The sequence below is a fragment of the Colossoma macropomum genome, unplaced genomic scaffold (assembly GCF_904425465.1).
Source record: "Colossoma macropomum unplaced genomic scaffold, Colossoma_macropomum, whole genome shotgun sequence".
In the NCBI taxonomy this organism is placed as follows: domain Eukaryota; kingdom Metazoa; phylum Chordata; class Actinopteri; order Characiformes; family Serrasalmidae; genus Colossoma; species Colossoma macropomum.
Window position 1 is genome coordinate 5,419,438 of NW_023494799.1, and position 16,816 is coordinate 5,436,253.

General features: G+C 40.9%; 1 protein-coding gene across 1 annotated transcript in view; it reads left to right on the top strand.

Annotated features, from left to right (window-relative positions):
• The window catches only part of ptprsa (protein tyrosine phosphatase receptor type Sa), a 358,543-nt gene that overhangs the window by 211,080 nt on the left and 130,647 nt on the right, over nt 1-16,816 (top strand). The window contains exon 6 of the mRNA XM_036587418.1: nt 2,976-3,164. Within this exon, the coding sequence (XP_036443311.1) occupies nt 2,976-3,164 (189 nt within the window). The remainder of the gene's footprint in view (nt 1-2,975; nt 3,165-16,816) is intronic.

Genomic DNA, 16,816 nt, shown 5'->3' on the forward strand with positions numbered 1-16,816 from the left:
GACCTTGAAGCACCTTGTATCTTCTCAGCCTTTCCACATCTGTAAGAGATGCTCTGCTGAGAGTTGTTCCTAGAAGAGCACCTGCGTTCCAATGAGTTGTTTGTAGGGGTCATACTCGGTGCGGATTATCTCAGATCGGTCATGCCATCTCAGAGAAAATGTTGTTATTGCTTTCCTTACCCCTTCCATGTCCTCGGTCATTATTACCTTTGCGCAATATCACCAGTAAATGACATTGTTATTGCAGTGAGTCTATTGCCATGCCCTCTTTGACTGGTATTGGCCCACGAGTGGAGCTGGTGGCAGTAATAGAATTTTTATTGCTCTGACATCTCTCTCTACTGCTCAGCCAGTGCCACTCCGGGCTCCTCCACTCGTCTCCATCTGATCCCTGCGCTTGCCGCTTTTAATTAAGCTCACAGCAAATTACCCTTAGTGTGTTTAAGGCTTAATTCATGTGGCTAGGAAAGATCCCCCACTCGAGTGTCAGTCTGACACAGATCTAGACTCCAACCACAGCTACAGTACGTTCCCTTATGGCCAAAAACACTTGCAGCAGAACCTCTTCCGGATGACGGGATGCCTCTAGTTCAGGGGGGATGAGTAAAATGAAGTGAAACTGGGCATCTCTCTCATTCAGGAGTGCGATTACAAATAGACAGAGGAGTCGAGAGAGATAGATAGAGGATAGGAAAACACAGTGTGTCATTCCAAATTGGGGCTGCGGTTACAGCTCCCTCCCCAGAGGGATCCAGCAAGCAAAGAGATGACACATCAGCACTGGTTAATAATCGATGGGTAAAGTTTGGCCGTAAAGCCTAAACCAGCACAAATGCCTCTCGCTCCCAGGAAGCCTGTGATGAAATATTTATCTTAAAGAGGAATGCTCAGGCAGGAGGCAATCTGTACTGCGCATCTTCAAGACTCCGAACTACTACTGTGCAATTGAAATTTTAGCCCGCAACCAAGAAGCTATTAGTGAAAAGGCTAATGTGTACTCATTTCTGTCTCTCTCGTATAATCTCCTTCTTGGCTTTTGGGCAAAACAATTCTAGGACTTGCTATCTGACAGTATCTTACTGCCTGGAAATTCAGAGGATATAATGCATGCTTTTTTTTGTGCCATGCCGCTCATTAACAAGTGCCAGGATGTGGGGTTAAATGCTAGACTTGACTCTTGGAGGCTGGCATGTGCAAGCCGCGGCCCTCAGGGCATCCAAAGGGACTTGGAGACGTGGCATATCACATGGTGCCTTCAGGTCAGGTCATGGAAATAAGTGGATTTTTCCTTGTCTTGTCTTTTAGTCCCTGCTCATGGCAGTACTAAGGAAGAAAGTGAAGGCTTTTGTTGGTGTACCGTGCTGTGCGTAAGGGACGCAAGCTGTTCTGGGTTGTGGTAATGAGGAAGACATCCTAATTTGTCAGGTGTGTTTGTGTTGGTATGTGTCTCCGGTGTCTCCGGTCTGTGGATAGGTTCAGCAGAGTAAGCCATTTTAGGGGCTACCACTAGGTTAGATGTCATGTACTGGGTAATCAGATTTTTCTCCGGTGGAAAAGTTTAAGCTTTGCTTTACTCTCTAATTGAGATGATCCTAAACCTTTGGTTTATCAAGATTATCCATCTACTCCTGCTTCTCCTGTAGTCTTGGCTGTGCTATATGACTTTTAAAGTCCTGACAGATTATAAAAAGACTGGGCATCTCGCACTCTCTGACTGGTCTCTGCAGATTTTTTGGGCGACTGAAATATTGGGGATCACGCACTCAACGACTTGAGATCACACAATACACAACTTTAAAGTTGTCGCTGAACCTAATCAAACTCCTGTTGCCAGGAGATGCAAATAAACAAACGTGGAGCATCTCACTGCTGCTGTTGTTTTCGTCGCTGTTTGCAAACAGTAAAGAAGCAACATGTAAACATTTAAGTGAGGGTCATCGATGTAAGGATGTGATTAGTGGGGCAGTTTTTAGAGTTTTAGATTTATATGTACTCAATCTTTGCTACACGTTTTCTCAACACTTTTATTTTCTTGTATTTTCTTCTTTCTTGCACTTCGTTTTCATTGTCTGTTCACATTGAGTCGCTGACCAGTATACAGTACTACATTGTGCACAGATTTGAGTTGAGAAAATCAAGCATGTTTGATGGACTCTGATTGCTCTGAAATGTGATCGGGAAGCAAAAAATCTGAGTCTGTGCTGCTACTCAATTTCCTCTTCCAGCTATTGACTCAACTGGCCCAAAATCTGCATTCTAGGGCCAACAAACACTAAGAATCTGGGTAAAAGTCTTAAAAGTATTAATGCAGGCTGTTGTGTCATTGTGCCTTATTGCCACAGATGAGTCTGACTGGAGAGATACTCAGATTAACTGCGAGCAGGGGCTGCACATTACAGTGATGCTATTCACTTGCTCACTGTTGGAGAGTGCTAGGTCTAAACTGAAAGAGTCAGTGAAACAGAATCTGATAACATACACCGACCTGCCACTTACAACTATTTGTATCTACACTCATTGTCCATTTTATCTGCTCCACTTACCGTATAGGAGCACTTTGTAGTTCTACAATTACAGACTGTAGTCCGTCTGCTGCTCTGCATACTTCAGTACCCTGCTCTTCAAAGGTCAGGACCTCCACAGAGCAGGTGTTATTTGGGTGGTGGGGTCATTCTCAGCACTACAGTGAGTCTGACTGGAGGGATGCTCATATTAACTGAGATCAGGGGCTGCACATTACAGTGATTGTATTCACCTGCTCACTGTTGGAGAGTGCTAGGCCCAACAGTTTTTTGTTTTCAGTTGTTAAAGGCTGGTGCAATTTGCAACAGCAACTGAATGACTGGAGATGATGCCCCAAATTGAGTATGGGATATATCTGTTATGTTTGCTTTATGAATTAGCGATAATTGTATGCCCATATGGTTACAGTCACAGAAGCGTCTAAATTATTTTTCTCTTCTTTTCTTCCACAGAGGACCTACTACCTCCGGGCTTCCCCAACATTGATATGGGTCCTCAGCTGAAGGTGGTAGAACGCACACGTACAGCCAATATGCTCTGTGCAGCCAGCGGCAACCCCGACCCAGAGATCACCTGGTTCAAAGACTTCTTGCCGATTGATCCCAGTGCAAGCAATGGGCGGATCAAACAGCTCAGATCAGGTAAGAGACTTGTGCTCCACTTTTCTGTTGTGTTGCTCAAATGTGCTTACTGTTGCGCGAGGGCTTTTGTTGCAGGATTGAATTGAAACCCTCTTGCATTTTGGTTTGGGGTATACTGTTCATAAAAGCGACAGCAGAAAAATCCCTGAATTAGCTCTTTTTTTTTAGGTACGTGCAAACATTGAAAAGCAAAAGCTGATGCTTTTGAAAGAGGAGCAGGTTAGTCCAGATTTGGAGGCCAGGATGCAGTTTAACTGATATCTGTACCAGGCAAATTAAACTGAAAGATTCAGTGAAACAGAATCTAATGACATACACTGACCTGCCACTTCATTAAGTACAACTACTTGTATCTACACTCATTGTCCATTTTATCAGCTCCACTGACCATATAGGAGCACTTTGTAGTTCTACAGTTACAGACTGTAGTCCATCTGTTTCTCTGTATTCTCCATTGCCTTTGTCTTCAGTGGTCAGGACCCCAACAGGACCCCCACAGAGCAGGTGTTATTTGGGTGGTGAATCATTCTCAGCGCTGCAGTGACACTGATGAGGTAGGGGTGGTGTGTTAGTGTGTGTTGCGCTGGTCTGAGTGGATCAGACACAGCAGTGCTGCTGGAGTTTTTAAACACCTCAGTGTCACTGCTGGACTGAGAATAGTCCACCAACAAAAAATATCCAGCCAACAGCGTCCTGTGGGCAGCGTCCTGTGACCACTGATGAAGGACTAGAGGATGACCAACACAAACTGTGCAGCAGCAGATGAGCTATCGTCTCTGACTGTACATCTACAAGGTGGACTGACAAGGTAGGAGTGTCTAATAGAGTGGACAGTGAGTGGACACTGCTGTGTCTGATCCACTCGCACCAGCACAACACACACCCCCTGTGGGGATCCTGACTGTTGAAGAACAGGGTAACAAATTATGCAGAGAAACAGATGGAACCACAGAGTGCTCCTATATGGTCAGTGGAGCTGATAAAATGGACAATGAGTGTAGAAACAAGGAGGTTGACTTAATGGAGTATATTTTATTAAGCCCAGAGCACTCGCAGTCCCAGACTGTCAGGAGATATATCTAAAGCACATTGCATAGTTCATAGCGCACCTTATGTAACCTATTATCGGCAACAGAGGTCAGACCTCTACCTTGAATCTACTTTTTGACGGTCCTGTAGTTTGTAATCCCTGGTAGTTGTTGATATGATTGGCCACCTTGTATGATACCTACCGGTAAGTGCAAAATTCAGGACCACAAACTGGATTCAAGGTCCGGATTTGAAGTTTTTGTCTACATAAACTGGTTTGAGGCCCACTGCCTTTTCAGCTAGTCCTTCACTGTGATATATCATTTAGCACTGAAGAATTTCAGCGTAAGGACGTTTTGTAAGAACAGCTAAACAGAAAAACTACTCGGCGCTGGTTTGATGGCGAGTAGCAACTGCTCTGAGCGATGTAAAAACTTGAGTGCAGCAATTCACGGCGGTAATGGACAGTGTGGCCTCACTGGGGATATCATAGGCGTGAGTAGTGCTTCTGAGCACGGCGCTTGTGCACAAATGCTTTTGACTTCTCTCGTCGAGGACAGGACTGAAGCAGTGGGACTCTGAATGTGGAGCGCGTTGATGTTCATCAGCCGCCACTTTTTTCTCTAGCTCCAGCTCTAGCATCCTTTCAGACGTTCAGTGAGTGGAACATATCGAGTCTTATGAAGAATGTAACCATTGAAACAAGTCTGAGCATCCAGAAAAGTGTGTCAAATTGCAAATGAGGTACATGGAAAAGATGCATTTTCTACTCTTTTGCAATGAAGCTTGTCTTCCTGCTTGAAAGAAGCTTCGGGTATTAAGAATGCTCCCCCCTTCACACCTCTGCACGTGTCCTCCGTCTCTGTTTGTTTATGGGTCTGATGTTTTTTGTTTTTAAATGTTCTATGTTTAACGTCTGTCAGTCCAGGTTCTAATCTGATCATAAACTGTTCTAATCTTTCCATAACTGATGGCTAAAACTGATTGAGAAAATTTGGAAACACTTAAATGGAAGGCAACCTATCATAAGGACTTCATAACACATGCATAAGCATTGAATAATGTATTGATAAAGCAGTGCTTGAATATTTATGAACAGCCTATGATACGGAATGGCATTCTTAACTGCTTTGTAATTAATTGGGAATGAGGCTTCATAACAGGGTTATAAACAGAGCAAATGTCTGTCACTTTAGTTTAAGGCCAATGTCATTTACTTCGTAAAACATCCTGCGATTACTGGTGCAGGTTGCCTATAAATATCCAAGTACTGCTTTCTAAATAAGTTATTCAATGTTTATGCATGTGTTATGAAGTCCCTATGTAGGTAGCATTCAAAAAAATGTGTCCCTGCATTAATGTGTGTGACATATATTTAAAAATACTGGACTGTATTAAAGATGCTTTATTTATTTATTTATTTATTTATTAGTTAAAATACCATAAGTAGTCATCTAAATACCCCAATAATTTAATTGTTTGTTTAATAATTGATAATGTTTTAAAGAGCCATAGTAGGCTGTCTGTAATCGATTTCTTGCTGCTAATTAGTTTGCTAAAAACTTATATATGCTGTGCATACAGTATACTAAACAACTTTAAAATGTTCTTTTAAAAAATGCTAATCTAGAGGGGTAGTGACACATGCTGTTCAACACTATATACATTAAATAGGTATATTTCACCTTTAGATGGCTTTTCCCCACCGAAACGGTAAACCCTGTGTAATACCAACCCTAAAATCTGCTGTTCTCTTCCCTTTTTTCTGTTTCTTTTCTTATTCTTTATCATTTTTCAGAAGCCTTTGGTAAGTGTCTCACTGAGTCCACAAAGTTGCCCACTGTCCCTGAAGCAGATGGCATTTTAAAAGCTTTTTAAAGTGCATGCCCTTCCCTCTCTCCTTTACCTGTTCTTCCCCCGGCCCTCCATCTTTCTTTTCCTGCTCCTGCCCCTCTAACGTGTGTCTGTTTTCTTTTTTGTGCCAGTGAATCCTCTTTTACATATCCTGTGCTTCCACAAAACATTCATATGGATGGAAAAATTAAAGAAAAACAAACTCTTGTGCACTTTAGCCAGACGCGAGAGGCACTCAGAGTTTCTTGTGGCTGTGGACCGGTGGCCACACCCTCGGTCCCCGCTGACCACATGCCACCAAATGCTCACTTCACTCATGGCTGACCTTACTCGCTCACAACAACACATCCATCTTCCTCAGAGAGCCGGACTGGAGCTCTGCTGCTCTAAAGGCCCAGGACGCCTGGCCTGGACTGGATGCAGTGAGCTGAGAAACTGGGCCTTTCCTTTTCTTGCTTAAAGGAATTGTTTGGTGAAAACTCAGCCTAAATGTAGGCGACATGTTTGGTTTCTAAAGTTTGCTTCTTAGGTTTTGCACTGGAGCTACAAGGCTGATGTAGCAGTAAAGAAAACTGAGGCTTCCGCTGTTGCTGGTTTGGCTATGCAGCACATATTTGTCCATGTTAATAGATGACAGCATCTGAAACAGTGTCAGAAAAGACATAAGCAAGTCTATTAGAGATTACTAAACAACACTCACAGTTTGAGGCAAGTGTGTGACAATGTAAGTACATATAATACCGTTCAAAAGTTTTATTATGATCTTTTTAAAAGTTTCATATGAATAGTTTTCATATTTTATATAGAATAATAACTATTTAAAAGTGGTATTAAACATTGCAAACTATTTGTCAAAATATTTTATTACAGAACTTGTGTGAACAAGAAGTTATTAAATGATAAATAGTATATCATAATTATCTATTTAAAGCAACCTGCTGTGAGATTTGATCCCTACTTTGAAATCCACTGCATTTAATATGTCCAAAGGTTTGTGGACACCCCTTCTTATTACTGAATTCAGCTGCATTAAGGTGCACTCACTGCTGACAGTAGTTCAGAGGCATAAACAGCTTGTATAGTCTCCATAGGAAAGTGTTGACAAAAGAACAGGATGTTCTAGAGCAGCCGCACATGAGCCTAAGGTCACCCTGTCTAATGCCAGGCAAAGGCTAGAGGGGTATAAAGCCCCCCAGCGTCGAGCTGTGGAACAGCGGAACTGCATTCTCTGGAATGATAGAGCACCAACCAATACCTTTGGGATCCAGAGTGATCCAGAACTGATCATTCAGTATCAATACCTGACACACTCGCTGCTGAATGCCATCAAATCCTCACAGCAATGTTCCAACATTTAGTGTTAAGCCTTCCTCGAAGAGTAGACACAGTTACTGCAGCAGAGAGGGACAAACTCCTTTTTAATACTCTTGATTTTGGTAGAAACATTGGATGAGCACAAACTCTTGGCCATAAAGTGTAGGATGATGTCTTGAAGTTCATTTCAATATAACTTAATTCTCAAAATTATACAGCTTTCTCATTCAAACCATTCATCATTCGGGACACATCTAGCATTTCTTAATTTTTTTTTACCTCTTTGTGGAGGCCCCCTAGTGGCCATTCCATCGGTGAAACAGATATCAGCTCACATATTTTTATTTAATATAGCCCAAAAAAAAGGATAAACTAAGGGGTCTCCAAAGCAGGAGAGGTTGCACTGGGCTAACAAATTAGAATCCTTTTTTTCATCAATTTGCAACCAAATTGGTTTTATATTAAGGACAACATTGATTCCAAGCTGCTGATTATCTATTCCAAATAATAGTGTAGTTTGCACAGTGCTAATTGGTCAATGCAGGTCTATTACACACTGTATGAGATACTGTTGTCTATAAAATGGACAGATGCATGCTGCATAGTCGCAGTCAAGCTGAACAGTTATATCTGTGCTTATGTGCAGCTTCATTACCTTCGTAGCTCCAGCGCTTAGTGCTTAGAGTCTGGTCTAAATCTTAGACCCAGACTGTCTCTATTTCATGCTTGGCTTGGGAGCGAAACTTAGCAGGATTGTTTCTGTCCAGAACGCCAGCATGCTCATCCTGCAGAGTAGATCAGGCCATGTGGAGTGCAGAGGGGGTCAGTCCTCGCTGTTTGCTTTAGGGGCCTCTCATTTCTACCAGGGAGTTTTGTCTGTTGGTCAGGGGGCCTCATCTCACAGCCTGAGGGATTTAAGATGATGAGAAAAAGGCCTGCAGCAGCACCCCCAATCCAGCAGCTACGATTACCAGCCAAGCTCCTCAGCTTCCTCGTCTCTACTTTTAATCTCTGCTCCGAAAAAATGAGAGAGGGAGAGATATTGTGTCTTTTTCTCTCTGGAGAAGAGAGAAAGGATCCTATTTTATGCTTCTTTTTTTTTTTCTGTGGAGCCAGGTGGAGTCTCAATAAGTGATCTATGGAGCTTGTCCCAGTGCAGACAATCATCTACCACACAAAAAATATGAAGCCAGAAGCTTCAGAGAAAGCCGTAAGAAAGAAGGAGGAAGACAAATGGAAATGCCTCTGCCATGGTTTGCACTTACTGTGCGGTCTGCTCATGGCTCCAATTGGCTTTCCTGCAGGTTTCTCTCTCTGGTTGTGGTCAGATCTCGCCCAGAACCTGCCTGTTTGATTGATGGCTAAGCCGGCCTTTTCTGCTGATCTGAGCTGGTTCTTGTGAAAGGGTTCAGCGCGTTTGCCATAAAAGCCCTGTACAGCATGTAACAGTGTTGTAAAGGTGGTGTTACGATACGACCAAGACTCCAGACATGCTGTAGATTCTTCAATGACAAATTAAGCTTGCTTGTACAGATGCACTACTTTGGTCATAACTTGGCTTGTACTACTTGTATTCTAACTATCCGGGGCAGAATGGATCCCCCTTTTGAGTCTTGGTTCATCTCTGTGGTTCTTCTTGCACTGAGGGGAATTTTTGGGGGGCTCCGCCTGCATTTCTAGAGTGTTCTTTTTGGAAAATGTTTCTTGTAACAAGAGCCAAACACCACGAGTTGCCTGTTTATTGGGTACACCTATATCGTGCCTACACACATTGGCTATTTTGTCATGGCTTTTCAACCATGCCATTCATTTTTCCCCATAGTAAAAAACTGCTTAGTCCCAGATTTCTAAATACGGGCTTGACACTGGCCATACAATGATGCACCACTTCAGAAGCCTATTGTAACAAAGTGGGGCTACATCTTAAGTGTACCTGATTAAATCTACATTTGAGTGTAGATCTTAGGCTGGTGTAGCTAATAAAGTGGCAACTCATACTAAGTAGGTGGGCTAATAAAAGGCGCTGGCTCAAAATCAGTGTTGTCCGTAATGTCTTAATTCCAGTTGCTGTGGAGGACCAGGTTTAGTGGTGTGCTATTTACCCAGCCCGCTCCTGAAGAGCATACCTCAAGAGGGAGCCGGAGAGGGAGGGGGTTGTGGTGGGAGGGGGCGGGGCGACATTTTCCCCTTCCCTCGTTCCCATGGCTCTGGACCCCAGGCTCTCCCTGGCCTTGTCAGGCGCTGGAGATTAACAAGCGCTGTAGAAGGAGGGCTTATGTGTTTTATCATTTAATAAAGCTCTTCCACCTCTCCTCTCAGGCCCACCCTGGCTTTACTCACTCGCTCTGTGCAAACAGACAGCCATGTTTCATGGCTAGCGCACACAAAGGGACGCACAGGTAGCTTTTAGGGAGCTGGAGAACAAGCACAGTCATTAAGTGCACGTCAGGAAAGTCTGTTGGACAAACGCGTTGATGCATCAAGAGGCTTCAGTCTCAAGGTGGCGATTCAAATGCATCAATTTTGAAATGATAGAATGGATTATAATTGATTATTAAAGCATTCAATAAAGTACGCACTTTCCGAAATTCACCTTTTCCAGATGTAAACATCCAAAAAAGCTGTGTTGTTTTTACTATTCACATTCTACTACATTTAATTGGTTTATGGTAAAATCTGAGATTCTATGCTGCATCGTTTCCTAAAGAATCATAATTGAATTAAGTTATTATGAGGACAGGAACGTTTACCCCTGAATGCAGGGCTCAGCTATAAAGACTGAATGGAGAGCCTCAATGGAGGCATTGGTAAGGTCACTGTGGCCTTGCCTGGGCTAAATACGTGGCCCAGAGCCCAGTCTGAGTCGCGGCCATGCAGATGGACAGAGGCTGCGGCCAGATTGTTGTTCCCCCCCACCCCCCGCCATACAAATCCCCCTCCCTCCCTCCTCTGTGCGGGTTTTTTTTTTTAGCCTGGTTGCGATGTTTGTGTAAATGACAGCACAGTGCCCTCTAACATTCCAGAGGGCACAGCCGGCCCGGGCCAGTTCGGGTCTGTGCGATCCCTGCAGATTCTCAGCGGTGAGAATATTTGCCTTTCGTTTGAGGGGTAGGAGTGACTTTTGCTGTATTTGTCGGGGGGCAAAGTGAGATTGCCACCAGCTAAAGCTAATCACGCTAATGTAGCTTCTATCAGTGCTGGAGGGGAAATCTTCCATCAACGTGACTCTCTTGTAAATATTTCACCTTGTGTTTGTTTTCTGAATTAATCCTGAGAAGTCGCAGTTATCGCCTACGATGACTCGTTCACAGTTAATTCGTGTTCACTGGTTGCTTAAGTAAACTTTGAAGTAAGGATATAATCATAAACACCACACGTGTGTTCGTTACTCTGAAAAATAAAGGTGCTTGTAAGGGTTCTTTTGAGAGATGACATAGAACAGTGCTTCCCAACCTGGGCCTCAGGGCCTCTCAGACAGTGCAGAACTGGGATGGGAAACACTGCCATAGTAGAACCACTAAAGAATATAAACCATTTTCATAATGAGAAGTGTGAGTATGAAGAATCTTTTTTTAAAGCATAAAGAACCTCCACATAAGGACATATAAAGATTCTACACCAGGGGTCGGCAACCCGAATGTTAAGAAGAGCCATTTCGTCCTTTCAACAAAAATCAAACCACCTTGGGGAGCCGCAACGTTTTATGACCATAAAGTGTTGTGGCTCCCAAGGTGGTTTGATTTTTGTTGATATTTACAGCAAAAATTACTATTTTGGCTATAAATATATCTCAGTATGTGCTGATGTCCTAGTACAGGCTAAAAATATAATATAAATGAGAATGCAGACTTACTTTGCCCTGTTTTAAGCTTTAGCTCAGCTATAGGCGCATTTCTCGCATCTCCAGCGGGAAACTTTTCCGCAAAAGTAGAATAACTCGTAACTCGTCTCGTAACATTCGACTTTTTACGAGGCTAAAGTCGGCTTTTCATTTGGCAGAATCTTGTTCGAATTTTCCCGTTCCACCTTAAATGGTGCCTGACAAGCCAGAATATAACTGCTGCACCATTTAAGGTGGAACGGGAAAATTCAAACGAGAAGCTGGCGAATGAGAAACTCACTTAGTCACTTTTTGGTGTTTCTTGTTTCAGATTAAACGTATCAGGAAACCAGCTGAAGTGATCATAAATGCAAATAAGTCCATTTTGTTTTGATGTTTGTCTTAAATCTTTCTCTTTGCCGTTTCATTAGCTACTAGCTAACTGTCTGCATTGCTATGGTGACCAACAGTCTGGCCCCTGACCTACAGGGTTAAATGGTGAATTAACTCCAGCTTTTAAGACCATTTATTGTTAAACTGTGTTGAACGATCAGCAGAGCTTCATTTTACTGTAAAGGAGGATTATTTTATTTTTACCTACAAATCTAATTCTGCTGTGGAGCCACAACAGGGCAGTAAAAGAGCTGCATGTTGCCGACTCCTGGTCTATACCAATCAAAGGCAAGAGGAGATATTTTGTTATAATATGAATTTAATGTGGTTAATGTTGAGTCTACAGTCTTGTTTTGCTTGTTATATCATTAAATACATAATTACATTCAAATGGAACATCAAAACAAAAGTGATAACACGACTTCTAAGGGTTGACAACCAGAACCTAAGTTGAATTTGTGTAATATACGCCTCTTTGATGCCCCCTTTCTCCCCTTTCTTTTGCATCTTCCCCCCATTTAAGTCACCAGGTGATGATCCCCTAATGAAAGTTGCTTTATTAACCTTTTTAACCAAACCTTAACCAAACCTCTAACCTTAGCCTAACCTCAGCTAACCTTAACCTGAACCTTAACTCTTAACAGGAAAATAATAAACAGCTTAACTCTGCAGCCTTTTGACGCCCCTAACTCTAACCGAGCTCTAACTCTTAACAGTTCCCTTTCTTTCCCCTTCCTGAATCCTTAAACCTTATAAAATATACATAAAAAATTTGAAGTTTAAATGTTTTACCTGCTTATCGAAGACACTGCTATAAGCCTTGAAACACATACTGACTGATAGACCCACTCCTTCATTATTTAGCACGATGGATCCCACGTTCTTGTGAAAGTGAAGGTGTGGTAGTATGAATTCTGCATGAAGTCCGTTTCCCAGCGCAGGCCACTGCCGAAGAACACAGGACGTCTTTTTATTTACACGTCTGTTATTTGTTTCTCCGCCGCCAGCAGCTGTTTCTGTTATTTTTCGAGCCGTACGCACAGCCAAGACATATTAGCCGAGTTCTCACCTAAGAGCGAGGGGTCTTATTCTTTTCCTTTCGAATATATTTCAGTACCCTCTTAGCGGGAACTCTCATCCATACAAATTACTATAAAAAGGCAATTCAGAAACATAAGAGTGAGTGGGTCTATAATGCAGTCGGTCGAGAGGCAGGCAAAACATCCTTCACAGTAGAGTGATGACCTCCCTGTCGCTGACGGACAAAGGAGCTTTCTGTATTCCTAGCAGGTGCAGAACAGGCTTTCTGTATTAGTGAATGGGTTTGTAATCGGCACTTTCGATCTATGACTATCAGGGTGAATTTTCGTGAGGAATATATAACTGAGGCATATGAGTCGAGACAGAAAGAGAGAGAGGGAGGGAGAGACAATACACTGCAAAAAGTGTGATCTTGTCAGGTGAAATGATCTTAAATCTAGAAAAATATCTAATATTTCCCATTTTGTGATGGTTGTGTACTTATAACGTTCTCTAGCTTATTTCTACACACGTTTCACTTGTTTTTTAGTTAAATTATCTCACTATACTGGCAGATAATTTGGCTGGTGTCAAGCACATTTCTTTAAACAAGCAAAATGTAGTGAGATTTTACTTAATAAAATTACTTAAAACAAGTAAAAAAGAACTTACAACAATCTCAGCGTGCAAAATATTAGATTTATTGACTATATTTAAGAATTTTACTTTACAATATACCATTTTTGCAGTGTAGTTCTCTGAGGTCTGGCGTGAGATTCCAGAGCAGGACTGGACGATATAACCAAAATTTTTTATCGCAATATATTTACATGTTTATTCAATATTGATAATTGTTGCTAATTTGCTTATGATCAAATCTGAAGAGTATTTTGAATCCTGAAAATAAAAACCTTGTGGTTGCTCTGCATTACATCTCATTTTATGAATTTGAACAAATTTCGCAAAGCAGAAAATAATCATAATATACATTATTGATATTTAAATTGTGATGTTGAAATTGAAACCTCAGGTATGAAATTTTACCGTTATACCGGAAAGCCACAAATAAGCGCAGATTATTTGACGTAAAAAGCACAAACCATGCTAACGTTATTCCATCTAGCTGAGCGGCCGAGTCAAGGATGTTTCAGACATTTTTTTAAAATGAAAATGGAAACACAGCAGAACTTTGATCACCTCTGGCCGTCTAGTCTGTTTCATCTGACGTAGTCCACTTTGTTTACGAGGCAGTGGACGTAAAGGAATGGCTGGTCTTTTGGGGTTAGCTTTAGACTAACATCAGAGCATTAAAGACACCAGAGCAGAACACCTGACTCGGCCAGCTCCATCAAACGAGGCTACAGTCTCTGGGACTTATGCATGAAACAAGCCATGGATCAGCTGGTCCATGAATGACTGTAACATTTTCCAAATTCCAGATGTCCAGTGTCTGACAGTCAGAGGCACAAGTGTATGAAATACAATATATATATAATATATTTCCAATTTTGTCGTTTTTCAGTTTTTAACGTAATTTGAAAACGCCTATCTTCCTTTACATTGTGTGTAAATTTCATGATGAATGGACCAAAAGAAACGGCCCAAAATTACTTGGGAAAAATGTCTGGTTCCATTGACTTACATTAAAAGTAAAGTATGTTTTTTCCTTCTGCTGTAAAGTTACCATTTTGGACATACCAGGTTTTGTTCTGACCGCACCACAATATCATTTTTGGCTACACTGCCCTTAATTAGGAAAAATCCACAAGAAAATCAAAGGTTTAATTTCAGTAATTGTTAAATATTGTTCGATATTGTTAGTGTTTTATCGCCCAGGCCTTCTCCAGAGCCAGTTCCTCCTCATCCTCATCCACTGCCTCTGCCTTTAAGGCTAAGCTAACCACAAGCTAACACCACCACACATGCTCTTTGTCTTGCCCATTTCTAGCGTCACTCTTAGCCCTGCTTTCCATCAGCAGGTCAACTGGCGACAAGAGGCTTAGTCATTGTGCTTAATGCCGTCACACTCAGCCTCCACACAGTCACTTATCATTTGAAATGGAGATGGAGATAACACACACATCAGGACCTCGAGCTGTCTCACGCTTTGTGCTCTCTTAATGTGCTGAGAAAGGCAGAGATAAGGGTAGAGCTTAGAGAGAGAGAGAGGGAGAGAGAGCATCAGTTAGACAGAGCTCCTAGTCCAGCTATGGGAGGTCTATAAACCTCAATTAACCATTTTGCTCTGATATAAGTTTCTAACAGTATAAAACCCAGTGGCAGTATGAACAGATCCACTCACTCATTATCTAATAATAATACTTGTTGTGTGTTTCACTTGTATCTCTCTTTTCAGTGGGTACCCCAATCAGAGGTAAGATACTAATACCAAAACACAGCCGTAACACTGCCTAACCTAATTTAATCACAAACTAACTCAACTTCCTCCTTCCTCCGAAACGACAACCAGCTCTTCTTCTTCTCTTCCCAGTTAACAAACATATTTTCTGTGTTTGTGTTTGTGCTTGTATTTGTTTGTGTGCACTGAAAAAAGTAATGCATTCAATTATATTTGATTGAACTGTGTAGTCGAGAGCGCTGTTGTGGCAGTATTTGAGCAAGATTAATGTTTTTTACAGAAGCAACCCACACAACTCTGCTTTACATGAAAAACTTCTGAACAATTCGGTCAAAAACAGAGTGCAAATGTTACAACTTGCAACAGGCTGAGGGGCAGTTAACAGTAACAGATGCTAGAAAAGCAGTACAGTTTAATGTTGATTGAACCAGATTAGATTTCCAGCTTAAATATATTAAAGATATAAATATGTCTTAGTGTGAAGAGCCTGGTGTCAAATATGAAAAATTTATTTTTTTAACTACATAGTACAACAAATATCAGCATGGCAGAATTGAAATATATCTTGTTTACTATGCATCAGTAGTACATTTTGTGGTGCATAAATCTTCCATGAAATATAACAGTTTTGAATTTTTATGGAGGATATTGACTTTTCTCATTGTGTACTTAGTGGTATCATCGTATTAAAACTAACCGCGCCATGTGGAGGCTGCACTTTACGCTGTACGTTATGTTGAAATTGAACTTTACTTGAGCTTTACTTGAAGGGTGTCTACATAACACATTCATAACATCTTACATAAACACTTCAAATTCACATTCATGAATGTTTAAATCAACATTTATAAAGTATACATGTTTTACATGATATTAATATGGACTACTCATTTCATTAAGATACAGTTTTCAAAATAAAAATCCTCATTTATTTTTATTTTGAAAAAGTATATTATTTTCAGTAAAACGCCTCATTTCTTGGCAGCCAAAAATAAAAATGACCATGAAAATGAATCATGTTTCACCTATACTTTCGATTTCTTTTTAATTATCTGTTTTTTTCTTAAGCATTTGTTGCTTTGCATTTCATTTTACTACATGGACAGTAAATTATTCAGAAATATGCTATGAACAGCCATTTGACTGAATCTTAGTATGGAGGTGTGACTTAGCGTCAAAGCACCTAATTACCAAATAGATAAAGTGAGGTCATTTTAATTTTGGCTGTCCAGAAATGAGGCCTTTTACTGAAAGTAATAGTTTTTCTAAATAAAAAATGAGAACTTTTATTTTGAAAAATCAGTCAGTAAAATGACATCTATATGTGACATCAATGTAGTCTATATTGATATCATATAAAACATGTATGCTTTATGAATGCTGAGGTAAACAATTATGAACGTTATTAAGCATTTATGTAAGATGTTACGCCTGTAAAGTGTTAACAAAATTGCTTATGTTTCAAAATAATGTTATTGTACAGCCACCAAGATAATATACGTGTGGATTCTATGACTTATGACCCTTATGATGAAGAAAAAGTTGCTTCAGCACAAAGTTTGGAGAAATTTCGGTCCAGTTGCTGATAAAATTTTTAGATGATGGTGTTACAGGAATACGAGATGACCAAAAGCATGTTCTATTTAAATCTGTTTGACTTCATAGAATATCCCTGGGTCGCTGCGTTAGGTTTTGCTCCACTCCTCTGCATCGTTTCCACATGAATAAAATATATATTACATCAACAGTTACTGCCAAAAGTGAATAAGCTGAACAAAGTTGTGTTGATGTGATATATTTTATTCATTTGACTCAATTAAACTCAGTGCATCACTTTTTTCAGCGTGTTTTGTTTTTATTTTT